Here is a 22,089-nt window from a genome sequence, read left to right as displayed (position 1 = left end):
AGTTCCTAGCCCATAATACTCGACAATATAATCACTTATAAAAATCAAGATGGACTCTCGTTGAAGATCAGCAAGATCAACCAACAGATCCATATAAAGAGCCATGGACTCATCCATTGAAGACCAGCAAGATCAATCAACCAGATCCATGCCCGGTTTCACAAAACAACTCTTACTCCTTGTTCCAATATCTTCCACGACGCACGTGTGAGTATCTTCGGCGACCCAGAGCCCGAGCACCGTATGGTCAGCACCGTCTAGGATCCTTCGCAGGTGACCTAGCGCTTCACTCATAGGCCGCTTCCTTGGTCCCTCATCCACCGTACCGGAAGCTCACCATTTAAATCGAACCGAGGCTGGTCAAGACCTCGGTCGACCTTGCTACGCGAGACGTCCTCCATTGACTCTCCGTCAGCAGTTGCAACTTTAACAGTTAGGTCTTCATGACCTTAATCCACAAGACGGTCAAAATGCTTCCCCAGCATTCTTGACATAAAACAGTCATTTACAAACAGTCACAAAATACAGTTTCTAAATCGAACTCTCGTCTTTCCACATTATCTTTCCTTAGTCCACATTACTTATTCCACATTCCATTCAATGTGTACTCATTCTCATCCATTTCCTCATATCGACGACACATTAATTCACATACACATTCACATTCACATCCATACATCCACATTTACATGCATACATCCATTATCACGTCCTCATTCATACATCCACATCCACATACATACATACATCCACATCCACATTCCCATTCACATCTATACATCCACATCTACATCCACATACATACATACATCCACATCCACATTCCCATTCACATCTATACATCCACATCTACATCCACATTCATATACATCCACATCCACATTCCCATTCACATCTATACATCCACATCTACATCCACATACATACATACATCCACATCCACATTCCCATTCGCATCTATACATCCACATCTACATCTACATTCACATACATCCACATCCACATTCCCATTCACATCTATACATCCACATCTACATCCACATACATACATACATCCACATCCACATTCTCATTCACATCTATACATCCACATCTACATCCACATTCCCATTCACATCTATACATCCACATCTACATCCACATTCACATCCACATTCCCATTCACATCTATACATCCACATCTACATACATACATCCATACATCCACATCTACATACATACATCCATTTTCACATCCTCATTCATACATACACATCCACATACATACATACACATCCGTATCTACATCCATACATCCACATCCACATGAACATTCACGTTCATACATATACATCTACATGTATACATCCACATCACATTCATACAACCATATTACATCCATTCTCGTCCTAACACATCCCATATACATTAACACATTCTATCACATCTCATACACATCTTATCACATCTTTTTACATCTCATACACCTCTTATCACATCCTATCACTTTCCATACGCATCTTATCAAATCTTATCACATCTCATACACCTCTTATCACATCTTATCACATTTCATATCTTTTTTTAAGAGAATTCTTATATTTGATATAAGATTTCTCTACATATTTATTTATGCATAAATTCTATTTAAGGAGACTAACACTTTCGAAATTAAAATCAATCTTTTATGCATCTTCTTATGCATAAATTCAATTTGGTAGGAAATTACACTTTTAGAATAAAAGAATTTCTCTTATGCATCTAAGTTATGCATAAAATCTATTTATGAGAAAAATCACACTTTTAGTATAAAAAGAATATCTTTTATGCATACCTATATGCATGAAATTCAATATGATAAAAGTAACACTTTTACAATAAAATAATCAACTTTTATGCATACCTCTATGCATGAAATTCAATTATGATAAAAGTCACACTTTTATAATAAAATAATCAACTTTTATGCATGAAATCCAATATGATAAAAGTAACACTTTTGATATAAAAATTTTCCTCTATGCATACTTCTATGCATGAAAATTAAAAATGATAAAAGTAACACTTTTGATATAAAAATTTTGCTTTATGCATACTTCTATGTATGAAAATTAAAAATGATAAAAGTAACACTTTTGATATAAAAAATTTTCCTTTATGCATACTTCTATGCATGAAAATTAAAAATGATAAAAGTAACACTTTTGATATAAAAATTTTCCTTTATGCATACTTCTATGCATGAAAATTAAAAATGATAAAAGTAACACTTTTGATATAAAAATTTTCCTTTATGCATACTTCTATGCATGAAAATTAAAAATGATAAAAGTAACACTTTTGATATAAAAATTTTCCTTTATGCATACTTCTATGCATGAAAATTAAAAATGATAAAAGTAACACTTTTAATATAAAAAAATTATCCTTTATGCATACTTCTATGCATGAAAATTAAAATTTGATAAAAGTAACACTTTTATGTTAAAATAATAATCTTTTATGCATAGCTCTATGCATGAAAATCAATAATGCATAATATAAAAATCAATTTCTCTATGATTACAATGAATATCTTTCAATTAATCTAGGATAACAATTCCTAGAATATGGTAGGAAGTCCTCTTTTTATGCTTTGAATGAAATTATTTTATACATAATTTTTATAAAAATTTTACCATAGCTCCGCTGCTATGACTGATAAATCTCAATTTTTCTAAGGGATAAAGCTTATCATTAAGAAAATAATTAAAATGATCTCTAAATGGCTCATTAATCCATAATGGATTGAATCATCAATATACATAAACTAAAAGCATAGAAAAAAGCCATTAATTTGGCCTCAAGCATAGCTTAATCTTGGGTTAAGGAAAAGCTTTATGAAAAGCTTGATTTGGATTGAGAATGGGTCATGAGTATGACCATTTCTTGAGTGAGAGAGAGAAATTACATAAAAACCATTAGAATTTAAACATAAATGGAAATTAACTTCAATAGCATTTATTAAATTATGTAACTCTTCACTACTATTCACCAATTAACTTCAATAGCATTTAAAAAACCATACCAATTAAGCTTCTCAAGCTTGAGAGGGGTTGAGAAGAGAGAAACATTGAGAAATTATAGAAAAGATCAATATTCACTAATTACCTTACAAATTGCTTGATTCTTTGTTCACGGTAGAGGCCCCCAACCAATCAATTGGTTAAGTATGTTGATGGAGCCACTAATGGGGATTGAAGAAAGAGGGAAGCTCCAAAAACTAGTGAATTATTAAATGAATTCACAGTTCTTGGCTTAGGTGGAGTAGAGTAACGATGCATAAACACTATATATTTTTCAACAAGGGGGAGGCTTCTATTTATAGGAAAAATTGAGCTCCTAACCAAACAAACTGATTCTAGAATTTTCCAAATCAGTTTGGTCAATTTTTGACCATTTTTAGGTCAGTTAAGCTAATTTTTTGGAACTAGACTTGAATTAGGAGAGAGGAGAGATGAAATATCTCAATTTTTATGAGTTTAAAACTCATTCAAGCATGTGAAATATGCACCTCCTTTAAAGAACTCCCCTTCCTTACATATGTGTCATAATGGAATCATTTTAATATTGCTCATAGTTTTTTTACTAATAAATCTTGTACATTTTCAACTCTTCATCTTATGTGAAATATGCACCTCCTTTAAAGAACTCCCCTTCCTTACATATGTGTCATAATGGAATCATTTTAATATTGCTCATAGTTTTTTTACTAATAAACCTTGTACATTTTCAACTCTTCATCTTATGTGAAATATGCACCTCCTTTAAAGAACTCCCCTTCCTTACATATGTGTCATAATGGAATCATTTTAATATTGCTCATAGTTTTTTACTAATAAACCTTGTACATTTTCAACTCTTCATCTTATGTGAGCATTTACTCATTTTTGGATACCCAAAATATCTCATATTTTTAATATGGCTCATAGTTTTTTACTAATAAACCTTGTACATTTTCAACTCTTCATCTTATGTGAGCATTTACTCATTTTTGGGTATCTTCTTTTACAAATTGGATTTATCTCCTCCCTACACATGGATTGATGCTATTGGCCCATAGGAACCTTAATTGGACCATAATTCAAAAATTTCTGAAAATCTAGACCCTTAGGCTAAGGTCCTTTATACCCATTTTCAATTAATTCCAATTGCACATTGGAAAGTTCTTTTTGAATTTCTGTTTCAGGGGAACTTATTTTAATAAGATGAGATAATTTTCTATCCAAAAATATTAAAAATTTGAATATTCTCTCTCTAGAATATTTTCTCTCTCTAAGTTAAAACAGTTAGAAACAAGTCTTTTATATTTCTGAAGAGGGATTGATTACAGGGGAAGATGCTGGACATTTTGAGAGGCTGGGGAGGAATCTTACAAAGGACAAGCAAAATATGGAGGTCAAAACAAGCTCAAATGAGGATAAGAAAATCAAAATAGTCTCATCAATCAGGTCACAACTGTCGATGTAGGAACATCCACGACACAAGAAACATAAAAACTTGCATATGAAACCAAAAAACAACTTTTGCTCTAGGAGGACAAAGAGATTGGGAGACAAGTGTTACATGGAAATAAACAAACAAAAACCCAAAACAAACCTTTGTCATGTGCCATTAGATGGGAAAATAAGGTATTAAAAGCATGCGTACCCTTCCAACCAAATGAAGAAGAATTTTCTCCAAAACTAATAATTCCAAGAGTGAAACGTGGGAGAGCATGGTGAGATTGGTTGACTAGTGTACACTCCACCCTATCGACTTCCCATTTGTTCACGCAAGAGAAATGAGACCAACTCGAGGATTATCAATTTTCCTTTCAAAATGAGCCAGATTTGCCAAATGAAACTCAACCTCTTAGACCAGCTAACTGAAGAGAACTCAATGTGTTATACAAAGGTAGAAAAACATCATTGGCTTATTGTAATGATATGCTAAAAGAAAATGAAACCAAAAGTGTCCATGCAAATGAGACAAATGTCAACAAAACCAATGGGAAGAAATAAACAATATGCATCTTTGTACACAATTAGTGTTGTGGACCCTAGTAAAGACCTTCAAACCCATGATCAAACCTAGATTCATAGATATAGACTTAAAAGTGCTCTAGGAGAATATGAGTTGAGGGCTAAAAATCAAATGAATGAATCTAAAAGTGAATGGAAATCATTCACCGACATCTTAAGTATCCAATCAACATTTGGCTAGATTTCCTAGTGGGTAAAAATATTCAAATACTACTCACAATACTATTTTCATCAAGAATTTAGGCATCTTTAGTCCAACCCATGCTCACTTCTAGCCAAATGAATGTGCTAGATGCTAAAGGCCAAGACCTTGAAGTCTGGGATTATTTCCCACACAATTATCACTCAGGAGGATGATAACATCAAATGTGAATTTCAAATGAGGAACTAGAAGAAGAGGTTGTCCTGGTGGGTGGTGATTAGTTGGTCAATGCATGGCACTCCATTGATGAAAGCAAGCAAACTATCCTCTTGGAGACCCCTAAAACATCCTTACGAACTCATCTACCAGATCCAAAAAGAGCTGAAAGCTCCACGACTTGAAGCTTCAAAACCTAAGACTCCAGAACCAGAATCCTTCCAATGGATTCCTAGAATAGAAATTGGCTTTGAAACAAGCTTGGGATTCGAAATCATTCAAAGTCAAATATATCCTTACAGGAAAAACAATCTTATGACATTTGAGCTATGGCATTGTATATGCGAGCCATACTTATAGGCTCATGAATGGATTCCATGGACTGATACAAAAGGTATGCCATGTATAGGATCTTTTGAATACACAATTTATGTGGACTCTAACCCCTCGAAATGTAAGATTTGTGTGCTAGACTATGTGCTCGAAGCATACTTTATCCTAGGAAGGGATTGGGCTACCTTGGTGCAAGCTATACCAAACCTTGATAGCCAAACATGTGCCATGAAGATTGCTAACAAGGAAGTGGTGGTGTCATTATGTGGCAACAAGGATGAAATAACACTTAATGCTCTTTATGATCTTGTCTAAAAGAGACAACTAGCTTTTGCATCAGGAGACACTCCCACCCTCTCTATCAAGGATCCTTTGTGCCAGACTCTAAGTCATCCATATCCCCAAACAAGGAACTAGCCCCAAATCTACATTTTCAGAGTCCTCAAACTACAAATCTCCCATCATGAAGGTGACCATTCTATTTCACCAAGGCTCAAATTAAGGGCTACATCTTTTGAAGGTAGAGCTGCCCAAGATATAGCCACTGTGTCTCAAGAACCTCGTGTCACCAAGGAAGCATCAAGATCTCAACCACAAAACCTTGTCTACAATTACCACTCCTAGAAATAATTCCTAATCACCAACGGTGGCACCAATTGCCAAACCCATGTCTAACAAAGAACCCAAGGATGAAAATTCTACAACAAGAAAAAATCCTCAAACGACATCACCCACAAGAAAAAATCCTCGAATAACATCACCCACAAAAAAAAAACATTCTCACACCAAGGGATCCTCATCATCAATAGCCCCTCTATTACTAACTCCACAACCCTTAATCATCATGTTTATCTACGCAAAAGCCAGTAGCCAAAGAGCCTACGGCACAAGCCCCAAAGGTTGTGGTAGCTCTTGACAAGGATGAAGAACTAGAAGCGGAGGTCAAAAAGAAGAAAACCTCAAAGAGTAGGCAAGAATGCAATGCATAATCAAACGTCAAGGGCAACAAACCTCGAAGAGCAAGCAAAAATGCAATGTATAATCAATTGTCAAGGACAACAAACGTCAAGTGATTTTCAGAGAAGAGGGGTAACACCATGATCCTTGGAAGGCCTCACATTAGAGACACAAGGCTGATTCACAATTGGGAAACTAATCATGTTTATCTATGCAAAGGTATCTAGTCAATAAACTTGAAAATAGGAAACACATATCCATGGATCAAGACATTCTCAACTATGAGTGACATCACAACCACCAAGACTACGTCAATTGATATCCGTAGAGCTTGTAACAAGATTTTGGATAGTGGAGATGAGGACCAAGAATATGAGCGTCTCTCGGAGCATGCTGACTCCAAGGATTGGATTCACGTTTTGACAACCATGGACACTTTTCCATAGAAGCGTGGGACAAAGTTTACACGATTGGTGTGGACAATCTTGTTTATGCTAGATGTATTTGAAATAGAACTCACTCGGACCACATCAATTGATATATGTAGAGCTTGTAACAAGATATTGGATGGTGAAGATGAGGACCAAGAATATGAGCCCTTCATGGAGCCTACTGATTGAATTCACATTTTGGCAACCATGGACACGCTTCTATAGAAGCTTGAGACAAGGCTTGCACGATGCCAATATCACATCCTTGTTCATGGTTGACGCATTTGAAATAGAACTGCTCAGACCACATCAATCGATATCTGTAGAGCTTGTTACAAGATGTTGGTGGATAGTGAAGATGATGACAAAGAATATGAGCCCCTCCCGAAGTTTGTCGACTCCGAGGATTGGATTCACATTTAACGAGACCATATACAATCTTAAGCAAAATCTTGGAACAAGGTTTGTACTATTGTTGGTGGTGTTGTACCCACATCCATGTTTGTACTTATTAATGCATTTGAAACATAACTAGTGAGGAAACCTGCTCACCTTCAGCTAGAGTTCTCCCAAAAAGGCCATCTCGCTGCATGGCCCGCCTTTGTTGACACTGGGACTAGCCATGTGCAATTTGTTATCTTGGGAGAGATATGGAGCTGATTAGGCCACCCACCCCCTCACACCATCCACAACACAGTAACCATTACCATGGTAAAAAAATTCCCAATCCATGACATCGAGTTGTTTTGAAGCTAAATTTTATATCTTACAGGTTTTTATGTGACCCCGTAGGTACAATGAAAGAGAGTATCATTCTTGTGAGGGGATGGATTATAACCATTTATTGTGTGATCCCCGCAGGTACAATGACAGATTGCATCATTTTGGGAGGGGATGGATTGTAGCCATTGATTGTGTAGTCAGTTGGGAGAAAAGAATCGCGACACTCCCGCTCTCTCTCTCTCTCTCTCTCTCTCTCCCCCCCCCTGCGTGGAATGGTTATCGTATCCACACCTATCAACATCCAAAGCCTCGTCCTCCACTTACAAACCATCACCTTAGGTAACCCCTAATACACAACACTCCTCTCACCTCACCAAGTTGACCACCCACTCAAACCATTATGGGGATCCAAACCTCACCGGAGAAGACAAAGGCCACCACCTAAACCTCAACCTCAACCACTTTTTAATCAAACAAATGCACACGAGCTCTGCATCTAGTAGACACATGAGCTCTGAATTTCCTACACATTAATAGGCATTGATACCTTAAGTACATGCATTAAGCCTCATCATCGATACCCGTCCAGATACATTCCTGGATGGAGGGACCATGGCGGACACAAGCTTGGCCCATGGTATGATCCATCACCTAGACCTTCCTCAAATCAACAAGAACCTTCTGTGGCCTCTTCTTCAACCCCACCACCCATTGATCTATATTGACTCTATTCCCAATGCTCGCTAACACCAAATCCCTTGGGCCATAGAGGTCGCCCAACTCCATTTTAGCTATGGGCAAAGTCAACTGCCATCCATCAACAATCTAACGATCTTGAGTCCCCAAGAAAAGAGAGATGAAAGAAATGTTGAAGACAGCAGGAAAGAGAGCATAAGAAAGCAGTTGAGTCTAAGAAATCTTCAAGTTGGAGGAGTACACACATAGGAGCACACCTTTCGTCCATTCTCCATACACGTCACTTGCATATTTCACTACCGGCATCACATTTGTTTTTCAAATCTTGCATCTCATGGGGCACAGACACATGCACCTGCAACTAACCTAGTCAACCCTCTAAGTACATCTCTGGATGGGAGACCATCAAGCCCATGGTAAGACCATCGCCTGGAGAACCCTCAACCTTGTCAACCTTACAGGTGTCAATGCATGTAACCTCTACTTCAACTCCAATTCAATACCAGCAAAACCTCACCCTGACCAACATATTTGCTACGAAAAATTCCAATCTCTAGGCATCACGCTATGAGCAAAGGGTATAATATCATGTCGCGCCAAGAAGATCCAAACAACCATCTACCCATACAAACCATTCCACCACCAAAGATCCAAACAACCATCTACCCATACAAATCATTCCATGGTGGTGGTCTTGGTGTGCATTCTGCCAGTCTCACATGGTATGGACCGCTTCTACCAACTACCTAATTTTGAAGGATCCGATTTTCCATGATAGGAGGCCATGCATAAAGAACTACATTTTATGTCACCTCGACAAGCTATATACCAATAGGACTATCCTAAGCTTCTCACTGATATGCTCTGCATCCGGTTGCGGATTATTACAACTTAACGTTGCACGCCAGCTTCATGGTATATCCTAGACCATCCACACCTTTCCAAGGTGTGCAGCAACTTCACCCCACTGACTTGGGTGGGTAACACGAGGACGCGGCCACCACTAGGAAGGGGGGTTATGTCGTAGGTTAACATGGTTTCACCCGCCCAATCGAGACTCAAAATCATTAATTGCAAACCAAGCTTTTCCTGCAGTTATCTTACCCATAATACCAATAAAGACCAGAACAAAAATCCAAACGTTTCACCAGGCCTTCAAAAGGCCAAGATCAAGTCCATGCTCCAAGAAACTGGGGAGTGATAGAATGGGTATAACTTCTTCACTTTCTACACAAGTATAATAGCATTAGCAACACTGTTACACAACCACAATCTACTGCAAGTTGATGAACCTTCCCAAAGACCTTACAAGGCTTGGTGGCCAATGCTTGGTATCCTTGACATAGGACAAATCACTGTAATGAGGATCTAACAATGTTGCTATGGTGAACTGTTGTTCTGCAGAGACTGGAGAATTCTTGTCCGCATACAGTGCTGCTGCCAAAGCTGCATGAACCTCTGCATAAAAGATAACCAATGACAGGGTATCTCAATTCAAGCATATCCCCCCTTCCAAGCAGCTCCAATAGAAAATGTTTTTTTTTTTGGGAGGCACAGGAACAAATTTACCTGGATAACCTTTTAATGACAGGGAAACATCTTCCATTTCCACAAAGGCCTCTTCTTTGTCACCCACCTCGTAGAGGGATATGGCTCGTCCAACTCTTGCATACTCTGCTAGGGCGAGGTCACCAGATTTCTCAATGATCTGAACACAAATTCACACTACAGATCAGAACAAATGGTGTAAATATCCAAGCTCACAAATTAGGAAACAAAAATTGTGAATTATGGATAGTGTGAGCATACACGTGCATATAGATGTGCATATAGACCCATAAGAATATACATGAATTTATGTGAATATAAATGCATGTATGAGGATTTGCGCACACACACGTGTGCATACATAAGTTAACATATAACGCTGTTCTGTATCTCCAAATTTCATTCACAGAGGAGCTTTTCACCAGCCTATGATCTCCAAGTTTAATAATTTTGTCTGGTGTAGTTTGTATCAGTTGGTGAGCTTGAAGCAATCCTTTCATCTGTAGTATACATAGACTGTAATCGTCTACAGCATAACCATTAGAAAGCAGGTTATATATACATACAAACATGCATACATAATTACAAGCCCAAACACATACACACATAATATAAATTGGTACAAGCCCCCACACACACATAGTTAATCATCTACGACATAACCATTAGAAAGCAGGTTATATATCCATACATACATGCATACATAATATATCTTTGGTACAAGCCCACATGTAAAAACATGCATGGACAATATATCTTGGTACAAACCCACACACATACACACATACATACATCATGGTACATCCGTGCAACATTTACAGAAGACATAATGGTACATGCACAAACATATACATACATATGGAATCAACATATGAGATGAGAAAGCTTTGATTTTTGAAAGATTTGATCAGATAAGGCTTTCTGGCCTGAGTGTACCATAGAAGCGCTTCGCCAAAGTCACCCAGACCTTGGGCTTGTTTGCCCTTCTCCAGCCACGAGATGGCCTCGTCCACTCTGGCGGTGAAAGAAGTATCGGCTTCTTTCTCCCTCTTGGAGAGGGGCTCGTATCTAGAGAAGACTCTGGAAGGGGCAACGGCTTTGTTCTCCACACTTGTGAGGGCATGGCATGGCTGGTGGCCATCCTTTGCGAGAAGGAAAGCCAAACACAAGGGCAGCACGCAGCGCACTATGTTCACACCGCCCGCCCAGTCCATCTGTGTGCCGGTGCGGGCAGCATCATCACAGCAGCAAAAGCCACTGCGCTCTGAAGGGCGACACCTGCTAAGCCCAGGTTGCGGGAATCGCGGTGGTTGCAGGGACGAGAACCTGCTACCAAACAACATCGCCATGAGCTTCCTGATTACACACGTGTTCACACAGCAAGGCCACTACACACAGCAAGGCCACTACAGGGACGAGAACCTGCTACCAAACAACATCGCCATGAGCTTCCTGATTACACACGTGTTCACACAGCAAGGCCACTACACACCAGAGGAGGTGGATGTGTGCCCCTTTCTCCCTTCACAATTTCCCACATTTTTGGTCTCGTGTTGAGTCTTTAACCCTCAAAGACTCAAGGTCTCCGTTTCTACAGCCAAAATAAACTTTTTCCTTTAAATGTACCTATTTAAGATAACTTCTTTTTATAGCAATTGTAAACTAGCATCTTTTTTATTCACTCACGTTATAGCACCTACCTTTTTATAGCGATTGTAAACTAGCATCTTTTTTATTCACTCACGTTATAGCACCTACCTTTTTTGTACATAAAGTCTCTACTTATTAAATGGCATGCATGTTTTACGGAGCCCAACCAGCCTCGATTTTGAAAAAAAATCGGCCACACATCCATCAAACGGGCATACTTTTAAGATGTACATGTGCAGATTTGGGTTAAACTAGAGAGGTTGTAGAGGGAATCAGGATAGAGCCGTAAGTTATAACATTTTGGAGCTTATAATGAATTATTTCAACCATAGCTCAAACCCCATGTTTTGGTTTTACACTTATTTTCTACATAGCACATTTTATCATACATGGCTTCCCTTAGATTCAAAATAGATGAGTCAATTAACAAGTGCAAGAATTTTGGGTTAGTTCTAACCTATGTGTAGGAAGGCCTCTCAACATTTTCGCATGCGGTCTGAACCTCTCTATAGCTTCCCCCACTGGCCATAGAGGTATGAACGATATCTGTCCATATGGCATGGATGGACTCCGCTAGGGGGGTGAGGGCATCCTTAATGGTCTTGCTACATCATGCCCGCCAAATGTGCCATACCACTATACTACTGCTGATGATGATATCCCAACTCTAACAAGTGCCGAGGGACTAGGCCTCTACTGGAGAGTCATGGACGGGGATAAACTCTATCCTACAATCTCTGAGCCTGAGGGCCTAGTCTCCTCATAGTGGAGGGCGGGCCCTGACTCTGTCAACAACCAAGGTGACTAATTGCCCCCCAAGTGATGATGCAAGAGGGTGGTGTGAACAGTCGAAGAATTATCTGCCATAGAGAATGTCATGGGTTGCAACTCCGACGATCGGTGATCGCATCTCAATGCACTGCATCAGGGATGACCACCAATGGCCAACCATGTGCTAACTGTTAAACTCTTGTAGGCAACTTGCCAAAGGAATAGAGTGACCTTCAGAGTTCAAAAGATGTCGCATAGCCACTTCCAATAGTATTTCACGAAGCTAGGTGAGATGTCATGGGAGGACCATGGGGTACATTCTTTTAGTATGTCCGTCTTTTCTCTTTGATATAGACTATTAGTGGTAGCACCTGTTAACATGCCTCCCTTCCTTATGTTAACACATTGAGGGCCTTTGCAAGTGATTGCATTTTCCCCCCTTTTGTGAGCTCTTGTTTTTTTGTGTTTTTGTTTATGTTTTCTCACTTTCTTTTTTGGCAATCACGAGCAAAGTTACAATGTTATATTTTTTAGGTTAGCAGCAGGGTCATCTAAGGTTTTGGTGGAGAGGTTAGAGGAACATAAACAAAATCATCATAATGAGAGAGTGTGAATCTCAGTTCCTCATTTGAAACATCGAAGCAATGTAAGATAATGACCTCTTTGGTCCGATGCTTTCCCAATTGCAAGACTATTGTCAAATCTTGAGAGGAGGACATGTCTCTGCATTCTTCGTCCCATGTGCTTTTTTTAAGTACATAATAGCTTCTTAAATTTAATAATTTCACATTTTGCAAGACTATTGTCAAATCTTGAGAGGAGGGCACGTCCCTACATTCTTTGTCCATGTGCTTTTTTTATTTTTAAGTGCTCTTACAAAGCAGATATACAATAAAGTACATGAAAGTGAGTCATTCAAACTCTTGATGTAGCTGATGAGGTTAAAACCATTGAGTGGCTAAAGAAAGAATTCAATCCACTTGCGAGGTTAATGGAGAACTTCTTCACTGTTCTTGAGAGTGGAATGTGGGGTTTGATGGTGAAGAAGTTGTTGTTGAGGTATTTTGTTATTGGCAAGGTTTAGGTTGTCAAATAGCATAGGAAGTAGTAGTAAAGATAACTTGTGCTAGTACCTTTGTAAGGGAATTTAAGGTAATGGGTCGTACCATGTGGACTAGGCTTTCATCCACCATGGACCCCCCATCTAGAGATGTACCTGGAAGAATAATGATAGGGAGCGTATGGTAATTATGAACTTTTACAGCTCTTCTACGCTAGTGGGTGACTAGTTACTTGTATCATTGAGCTGCTAGAATAGTTAGCCAATTGAAATAAAGAATGGCAAGCTAATTAGCTCACCCATTGAAATGGCTAGTTGTGGATGTTTTAGGAGCTTGGTAGATTATTGATGAGTATTTAATCTACTCATGTTTGTGGACTTGCAGTCTGAGTGACTTTTTCATGTGCATGAAAATCTCTTGATTTTTCATGGGCGTGAAAATCAAGAGATTTTCATAGAAAGAAAAGAAAACTGTATTTTCTCTCCATATTTTTTTACTTAGATCTATTGTTGTGAATCTATTCATTTAGTTGTCTTTCATTATTTAAGCATGCTAGGAACTAGTTAAACATATTTAAGCATGCTAGGAACTAGTTAAACATATTTAAGGTTTATAGTTGCATACATTAACTTTAAATCTAGGATATTTTGCATTTCTACAAAAAAGAGCTTATATTTTTGTGTTTGATTTTTTTTCTTGCAATAAAATGGACAGGTAGGTTAGCAAGGGTTTAAGACATACTAATCAAGAAAAAATGACAAAAAATCATAGCAAATGCTTGATTTTTTCTAATTTGCATTAATCCATTGGTTTTCATGCTTGGTAGAATCAATTAATGAACAATAAAAATTGGGTCTCATTGAGTTTAAAATCTCAATTCCCGTGCTTAGAAAACCAATCTAGATGCATGCGAAATTATCAAAACATCCCAAAAAATATCAAATATGTAAGTTTCCTTGTTTTTTATGCCGATTGGTTTTTCACACTGTGAAAATCTCCTCGAGATTTTCTCTAGAATATTAGGGATTACATGGCTAAGAATAGGGTGTTAAGATCAGATAACCTAATCAAAAAACAAGAGTTGTGAAACACGAGAGTTTTTCATGCCATGAAAAACCAAAGACCTTCATGTTGTGAAAAAACGTTTTTCATGTCAGAATTTTTCATGATAGGCCAATTTATAATGCACAAGTTCCTAGAGATCGTGTTGTGCTAGATGCTAGTTGAGAATCAATTAAAATCTTGGGCCATCTCAAACAAACCCTACTCACAGTGAGCGGAACCATGGTATGCAAGTTCTATGTGACTACTTCAAAAATACTTGCAAGTTCTATGTGACTGCTCCAAAAATACTTGCAAGTTCTATGTGACATCCAAAAATACTTGCAAGTTCTATGGTATGCAAGTTCTATGTGACTACTCTAGAAATACTTGCAAGTTCAATGTGACTACTCTAGAAATACTTGTAAGTTCTATGTAACTGCTCTAGAAATCCTTGCAAGTTCTATGGTATGCAAGTTTTATGTGACTGCTCTAGAAATACTTGCAAGTTCTATGTGACTGATCTAGAAATACTTGCATGTTCTATGTGACTGGCGTAGAAATACTTGCATGTTCTATGGTTTGGAAGTTCTATGTGACTACTCGAGAAATACTTGTAAGTTCTATGTGACTACTCTAGAGATACTTGCACGTTCTATGTGACTGCTCCAAGAATACTTGCATATGAAATCATCCTTGGTGAAATCTATATGGGTGATGTGTGGTATGCAATTAATCATTAATCCATACAAGTTCTATGTGATTTCTGTGAAAATACTTACAAGTTCTATGTCACTGGCATAGAAATACTTGCATGTTCTATGGATTGTAAGTTCTATGTAACTACTCGAGAAATACTTGTAAGTTCTATGTGACTACTCCAAGAGATACTTGCACGTTCTATGTGACTACTCCAAGAATACTTGCATATGAAATCATCCTTGGTGAAATCTACATGGGTGATATGCGGTATGCAATTAATCATCAATCCATACAACTTAGTCACCCTAGAAACTCCTAAAGGCATTTTCATAATGCTTTTGCAGAAGGAGGATCCCTTGAAATAATTAAAAACCCCAATGCCCGAACTTGATCTCGTGATGTAAATCTTCCTAGAATAGAGGTTGGCATTCATACAAGCTCAACTTTACCTGCCGGCCAAGGCATAAGCATTTTCATAATGCTTTTGTGGAAGGAGGATCCCTTGAAATAATTAAAAACCCCAATGCCCAAACTTGATCATGATGTAAATCTTCCTAGAATAGAGGTTGGCATTCATACAAGCTCAACTTTACCTGCCGGCCAAGGCATAAGCAGAATCTCATAACCTTTGAGCTCTCCAACCTGCACAACAAGCTCATCATCCTAAGTGGAACCCCTCACAAAGGACATGAACATGCCATGTTTGGGGTGCTTAATCTATACGCAAACTCACTTGCTAAATCACAAGTTCTTTGTGCTTGAATATGTCTTGGAATAACATTTATTTCTAGGATGTGAATGGATCATTACCACCCAAGCACATTTATTTCTAGGATGTGAATGGATCATTTTACCACTCAAAAGCTAAACTGCTCCACAAGCGATACACTCACCTTGAAGGTCATGAACATCGAGTTAGCTTTATTTTTAGGATTTTTGAAAAGAAAAATTTAATATATTTAAATATGGATGGGTGGCATGATGGGCCGCACTTATCCAGGGGAGATTGAACCCAATCTTGTGTCGATGGATTTACTTTGGTAGAAATCTGTTTACATAAGGTTCATGCTTTTTAATTTATTTTAAGTCTATGGTTTGCTCTAATTTTCTCTCATAAAGGTCTTGACATCACGCCTCAAGTACCTGCGGGGATCTATGTGACTGATGCGATGGAGGTATGTGACTGTTTGAAAGAGTGCATCCACTATAATTGGGATTGCAACAAATTCTGCCTAGATAATCTAGTCTGGGACTAATGGTTTATTGCAAATCATACAAGAGAACATCATGACCTAGGGCCTCTCAACTCACTCTGTCAATCCTTATCAGATAAATCTAGCCCTTAGAAGGTTGCTGCATACATCAAGGCTGATGTGGCAAGGGTGTAAAACAACCAACCCTTCATCCTAGCTCCTAGAAATGTGCCTAAAAGCATTGTCGCCCAAGTAAGCTTAAGGCTACATATCCCGTGTGTCACTCTGGCATGTGTTGCAGGAAGCATGATGAAGTGTGCGCTACTGAAAGTGACACCAAGAGGTAGACATAGGATGAGGAAATCTCAACAAGGTCCCCTCTGTATGTGAAGCTCAATCTGGATGTGAAGCTCAATCTGGATGTGAAGGGGGAGAAGGTATTGAATTGGAATTAAAAAGATACCATTACCTTGCTTTTACTAAGGTTAAGAGAGAGGTCCCGTTGAGTGTAGAAGTCATGTAAGGCAACACCAACTATCTTTGAAGCCCCTCGGCTCAATCATCGGAAAGAAGGAAAATGTTATGTACATAAAGTAGTAGGAGTATCAATATGCCTGCCAGTGTGGGACCAGCCCCACCTAATCCGTCACAATGAAGCTCAAGATCTCATCAATGTAGAGGCCAAAAAGAGTGGGTGATAGAGGAAATCCCTATTTTGCTCTAATTGTACTGGAAATCTCATGTGTTGTACCTCTTAGGACTCTTGCTTATTGGTGATAGACTCTGACGGGATGATGCTCCAAACCATATCAAATGGGACTCCTATCTCCTGTAGATGCTCTAGGAGAGGCGGACTCGAGATACAGTATTAAAAGCTTTACAAAAATCCATAAAGTATCAGTAAATCCTCTGATGTCATGCTTTGCCCTCCTTGTTGCTGGCATGGAGGGTGAAGATGTGGTCAAGGGTAGAGTAGCTCCTTCAAAAGCCTACCTGTCCTAAGGCTCTGAATCCATGTCTCTCTTCAAATGAACTGAGCTCCACCTTTAGCACCAATCCATAGAGTTTGGCCAATGTGGCCAATCATGATGGTCTTATAATTATAAGGATCTAGTGGATCTTCGACTTTGAGAATGGGGGTAATGGTGTTAGTGGACCAAGAGGGTGGAAATCCTTCACAAAGGACTCTATTGAACATGTAGACTATGAAAGGAAGGGAGGGAGAGGAGACTTATTTATATGGCATCTAGAGATATATAAACATCATTTACATGTAGTCTAGAGACATGTAGACATCGTTTACATGTACTCTAAGACATGGGAGAAGGTCTCCATGGAAGCTTACAAAGCAGACATGATTAGTATTGGATCAAGAAGTGATTATGAGTTAAAAAGGTGTCAAAGAGTTCAAAAGGTGCAATAGCCTAGACCAAAGTCACTTACATAGTGCGTGGATATTTCACACTAGCTAATAATATGCCCATGCCCAAGGGACCTAAGGTCCATATACCTAGGCCCAAACTCATACATGTGCATGTGTATATAAAATTGCTTTATTACAAACCATCCCCTCTTATAATGATTTCATCCTTGAAATCAAAGGATGGTCATGCACAAAAAGATACATATACAAAGGCTATATACAAAAGCCAAAAATCACATCTATAACAAAAATGTCGATGTCATCGCCAAGGTGTATTCCCTCCTAGATCAAATGGAAAAAAATTTATAAAACAACACCGATGATGAGGCTAAAAATGCATCCTCCCAAGTCGAATGTGAAACCAAGGAGTTGCTTGATCATAGCCATAGATCTCATGCCACCTGAATCAAAAGGGTAAGTCATATCACCCCAAGTCACAAGCACGCTGGCAGTTACCTAGATCGAATATGAAGTAACATCTTCCCACCGTTGAAAGGTAGTCACCAAAGATTCCCGAATCAAATAAAAATCTACGAGATACGCCAACAAGATCATGTCTAGATATCCACCAAAAGCTATCAAGATCTATGTGATCCATGTGAGGTCTTACCTCAATGAAGTCATCACTACTCTCATGCACTATGCCTGACTACTCGAACTCATGCACTATATCCAAATGAATGTTGCCATGTATGCTATGAGCAATAGAAGTGGTGGGAACAAACCATAAATATCCCCACATGAAAAACTCTAGAGGAATATCCAAGCACATCTAACATAAGAACCTTAGGTCTATGATCCTCATGATCCATGTCCACATGGGTATCCTGTGGAGTATCTCTAACCTCATGTGCAATGGATGCACCACTAATTGAATACTCAATATCCTCTTATCGACCCTCACTATGATCTCCAGGGAAGTAGGTAGGCATACTAGGCATATCATCATAATGCATCACTATGATCTCTAGGAAAGTAGGTAGACATACTAGGTATAGTATCATCTATGATGCCCAATGCCATGCCTACCCTCGAGATCATCATGTGTATACGTGTATCATCATGTGTGTGTATCACCATGTGTACATGTATCAATATCACATAAATCATCTCATGTGCATACATGTCAACATCATCACAATGTGTGTGTGATAATACCATCATGTGTGTGTGTGTGTATCACCATGTGCACATGTACATGTGCACATGTATCAATATTGTCATACGTGCGTGCCATACATCATCATCATCTGCATCATAATACAATGAATGGGTGGATCTAAGAGAATGGAAATCAATGGGATGATGGCTAGTGTATATCATAGATGAGTCGTGGAAGCAGGCCCATGCAAACTCCACTGCAAGAGTGGTATATGTGTTAGCATGCCCAGCATATGTCCTCAAAGGATTCAATCCTCTCACTCCATGACTCATGAAATGCCTCCCATGAAATACCATCATGATTATCATCTACCATGTAGCCATGTGTATCACCAACACCAAAATCATGATCATGCATCATTCAACCATCCTGAAACTCCACATAGGTCATGCATGTGGGGTGAATGTGTATGGCAATGTCATCCACATCCTAAAGCAATTACAGGACGCCTCCATGTCCACCTATATGGATGCCATGGTTGCCGTAAGATAACTCCAAGATGCCTCCATGTCCGCATGCAAGAGTGCCATGTGTAAAGGCGTGCAAAACCAAAGCCAAAATCACCCAAGCCACCACCCCACACACTCAAAACATGTGAAAACACCACCCAATCACAAAGCATGTGAACAAGGTCTACAAAAGCCCCCAAAGTGTGCAAATCAAACCTGCAATGAGCTAAGCATGTGAACAAGTCCCAATTGCAAGGATAAACCCTCACACCACACAAAGGCTAAGCTACGTGTGAGCCACCTCTTACAAAATTTAGTGTAGAGGAGGTGTGAAAGAATAAGAGAGTGGGGTTAAATGTGAGTAAATGATCCAATTTGGTGCGCAAAGCATGAACGATCAAATTTGGCAAGGGCGTGAACATGTGAATTGTGGACAAGGAGTGTGAAAAGACCTAAGTAAACCATCACTAGCAGCTCTTCTCCTTCTCACATGGATGTGCCTTCCCTCTCTACTTAGAGAGCGACGGTCTCTCTGTGTTGAGCCTTGAGGAAGGGCGACAAAGGTTTTTTTTTTAAAATTGTGTTGTCTATCTTCCTCCTCTAGTGGTGAGCAATGCAAGTATTGCTCTAGGCTACCTGCCTGCTTGCTGATCTTGCGTGTAAGCGATGATGCCACACAATCACAAAAAGAGAGAGAGAGAGAGAGAGAGACCCTAAATCACAGAAAAAGAGAGAGAGAGAGAGAGACCCCGATCTAGCCTTCCCCGCCGCACTGAAGAATGCATTGTGTCTTTATGTCCCTTGCACAAGGCCCCCTCTGGAAGTCTTTTATCAGAGAGCGCTATTATGGAAATATTGCAAGGAAGCCCACCCATGTGGTTGGCACAAGGAAGTCTTCCTATCCCTTAAGAACAAGCCTAGCTTTTATTCTTTTATCAATAGTTTGTTGCTGTTCATTTGGAGTGTGTTGATGTTGTAACTATAGGTGTTAATGCATATCCCTTCTCAATAAGAAACAATTGTCATACATGCATATGCCTTTGCAAATTTGAACCGCATATGCCTTGCACTTCAACATGCATGTTGGCCCTGCACTGTGTTTTCATGCATAGAGAAGTTTGCATTACAGTTTGATGTTGCTGATGATTCCTTTTCCCATTGCTTCCAGATTTACGCATTTTTCCTTCAACTTTTGTAGAACCCCTTCTCTTTGCTCCTTGGAAAGTTGTAAAGTACACTTGTAGATTATTGCATTTGCATCATGCACTTTGTTTGGTACTCAACTTTGAGCTTTTCAATTCTTTTTTCTTTCAACACTGTATTGTATGCAAGTTAGGAAACCCCAAGCACCGTTTGTGCACTAGTGCTTGCACCAAAAGGGTTGGATTCAACTCCCAACAGGGCGTTGAAAGTTGCACACAACCTTGATGAATCTTGTCAATAGCACCAAAATCTTGCTCTATGCACACGTGTCTTTACACACTTTACAAATCCACATCAAGATTCCTATAAACTCAATACTTCAAGGATCTATTTCGTAGCACTCTTACTTTGTTAATAGCACTTAATGATCTGCTGTGAATTTCTTTGATTTTGTCAATATCCATCAAGATTACTCACTAAACACAAGATTACCACTAAAAATTTGTTGTTAATGACTTTCTTTGATTAAGAACTATCCCAACTATCTTAGATCATATAAAATCATCAAACTATTACCATAATCTTGCATTTCTTTTCGATTTGTTTGAAGCAATAGAGAGGTGTGCCTACGTTTTGGCTCTCTTTTGAGCTCGAGGTTGCTCAATTTGGTGGAGAATCGAGCTCGAATGAAGCTGACTAAAAAGACTGTTTAGCACACATTAAGCTAATCAAAAGTTTAATCACCTATAAATCCACGTTGATCTATTGCGCATTTTAACACTTGAAGGCTTGTGGGCAAGTGGCTTCATCGATTTGGTGCTTGGATGGAGGATTTGATCCTCTTTTGGGCCGCACAACACCTCATACATTTGTCTTGTTCACTTTTTTGAAAAAGTCCAAAAAGTATAGTGGCACATTGTTTGGTTTTTAGCTAAAAGATAGCCCTATAAAAGTCCTAAAAGGACCATTCCCTTCCACAATGAAAAATGTGAATGCGATAAACGGCATCTTCATGTGAATCAAGTACTACAAAACCTAAGCACATTACACCTAAAATTAAAAAAAATCAAAACTCAAGTGAGCAAGAAATCCCATTATTACCAGGCCGCCACAAGGAAATTAAATTTTTCCAAAATTCTTGGATATGAACATGCATTTGTATGAAGAGAGTGGTTTCTAGCATTTGAAGCTTTAGCATTGGTTTCTTCTTTTTTTATTGAGTGTAACTCTTGTTATACAAACCCTCATCTATAAAGGGTTCTTCCTACTCAGAGAGGGTAGACTTTCATTTTGTAGCAATGGAGGGCATTGGGAGTGGGTATTTTAAAAAGAAAGATAGATTTGATGGTACTAAGTACCACACTTGGGCCATCAAGATGCAAATGGCTTTGATAGATAGAGAGCTT

General features: G+C 38.8%; 1 protein-coding gene across 1 annotated transcript; it reads right to left on the bottom strand.

The window, feature by feature from the left end:
- Positions 1-9,682: 9,682 nt before the first annotated feature.
- LOC147638634 (uncharacterized) lies at positions 9,683-11,592 on the bottom strand. Its single transcript, XM_086798565.1, has 3 exons — positions 11,015-11,592; positions 10,110-10,248; positions 9,683-9,998 (listed from the first exon to the last, which is right to left on the bottom strand). Exons 1-3 carry the CDS (start codon positions 11,435-11,437, stop codon positions 9,814-9,816), a joined length of 747 nt encoding a protein of 248 aa, XP_086654691.1. The 5' UTR covers positions 11,438-11,592; the 3' UTR covers positions 9,683-9,813.
- Positions 11,593-22,089: the final 10,497 nt, after the last annotated feature.

The sequence above is a fragment of the Cibotium barometz genome, chromosome 5 (genome assembly GCF_041138505.1).
Source record: "Cibotium barometz isolate CiBa-2024 chromosome 5, ASM4113850v1, whole genome shotgun sequence".
NCBI lineage: Eukaryota > Viridiplantae > Streptophyta > Polypodiopsida > Cyatheales > Cibotiaceae > Cibotium > Cibotium barometz.
This window is presented reverse-complemented; position numbering and strand designations above follow the sequence as displayed.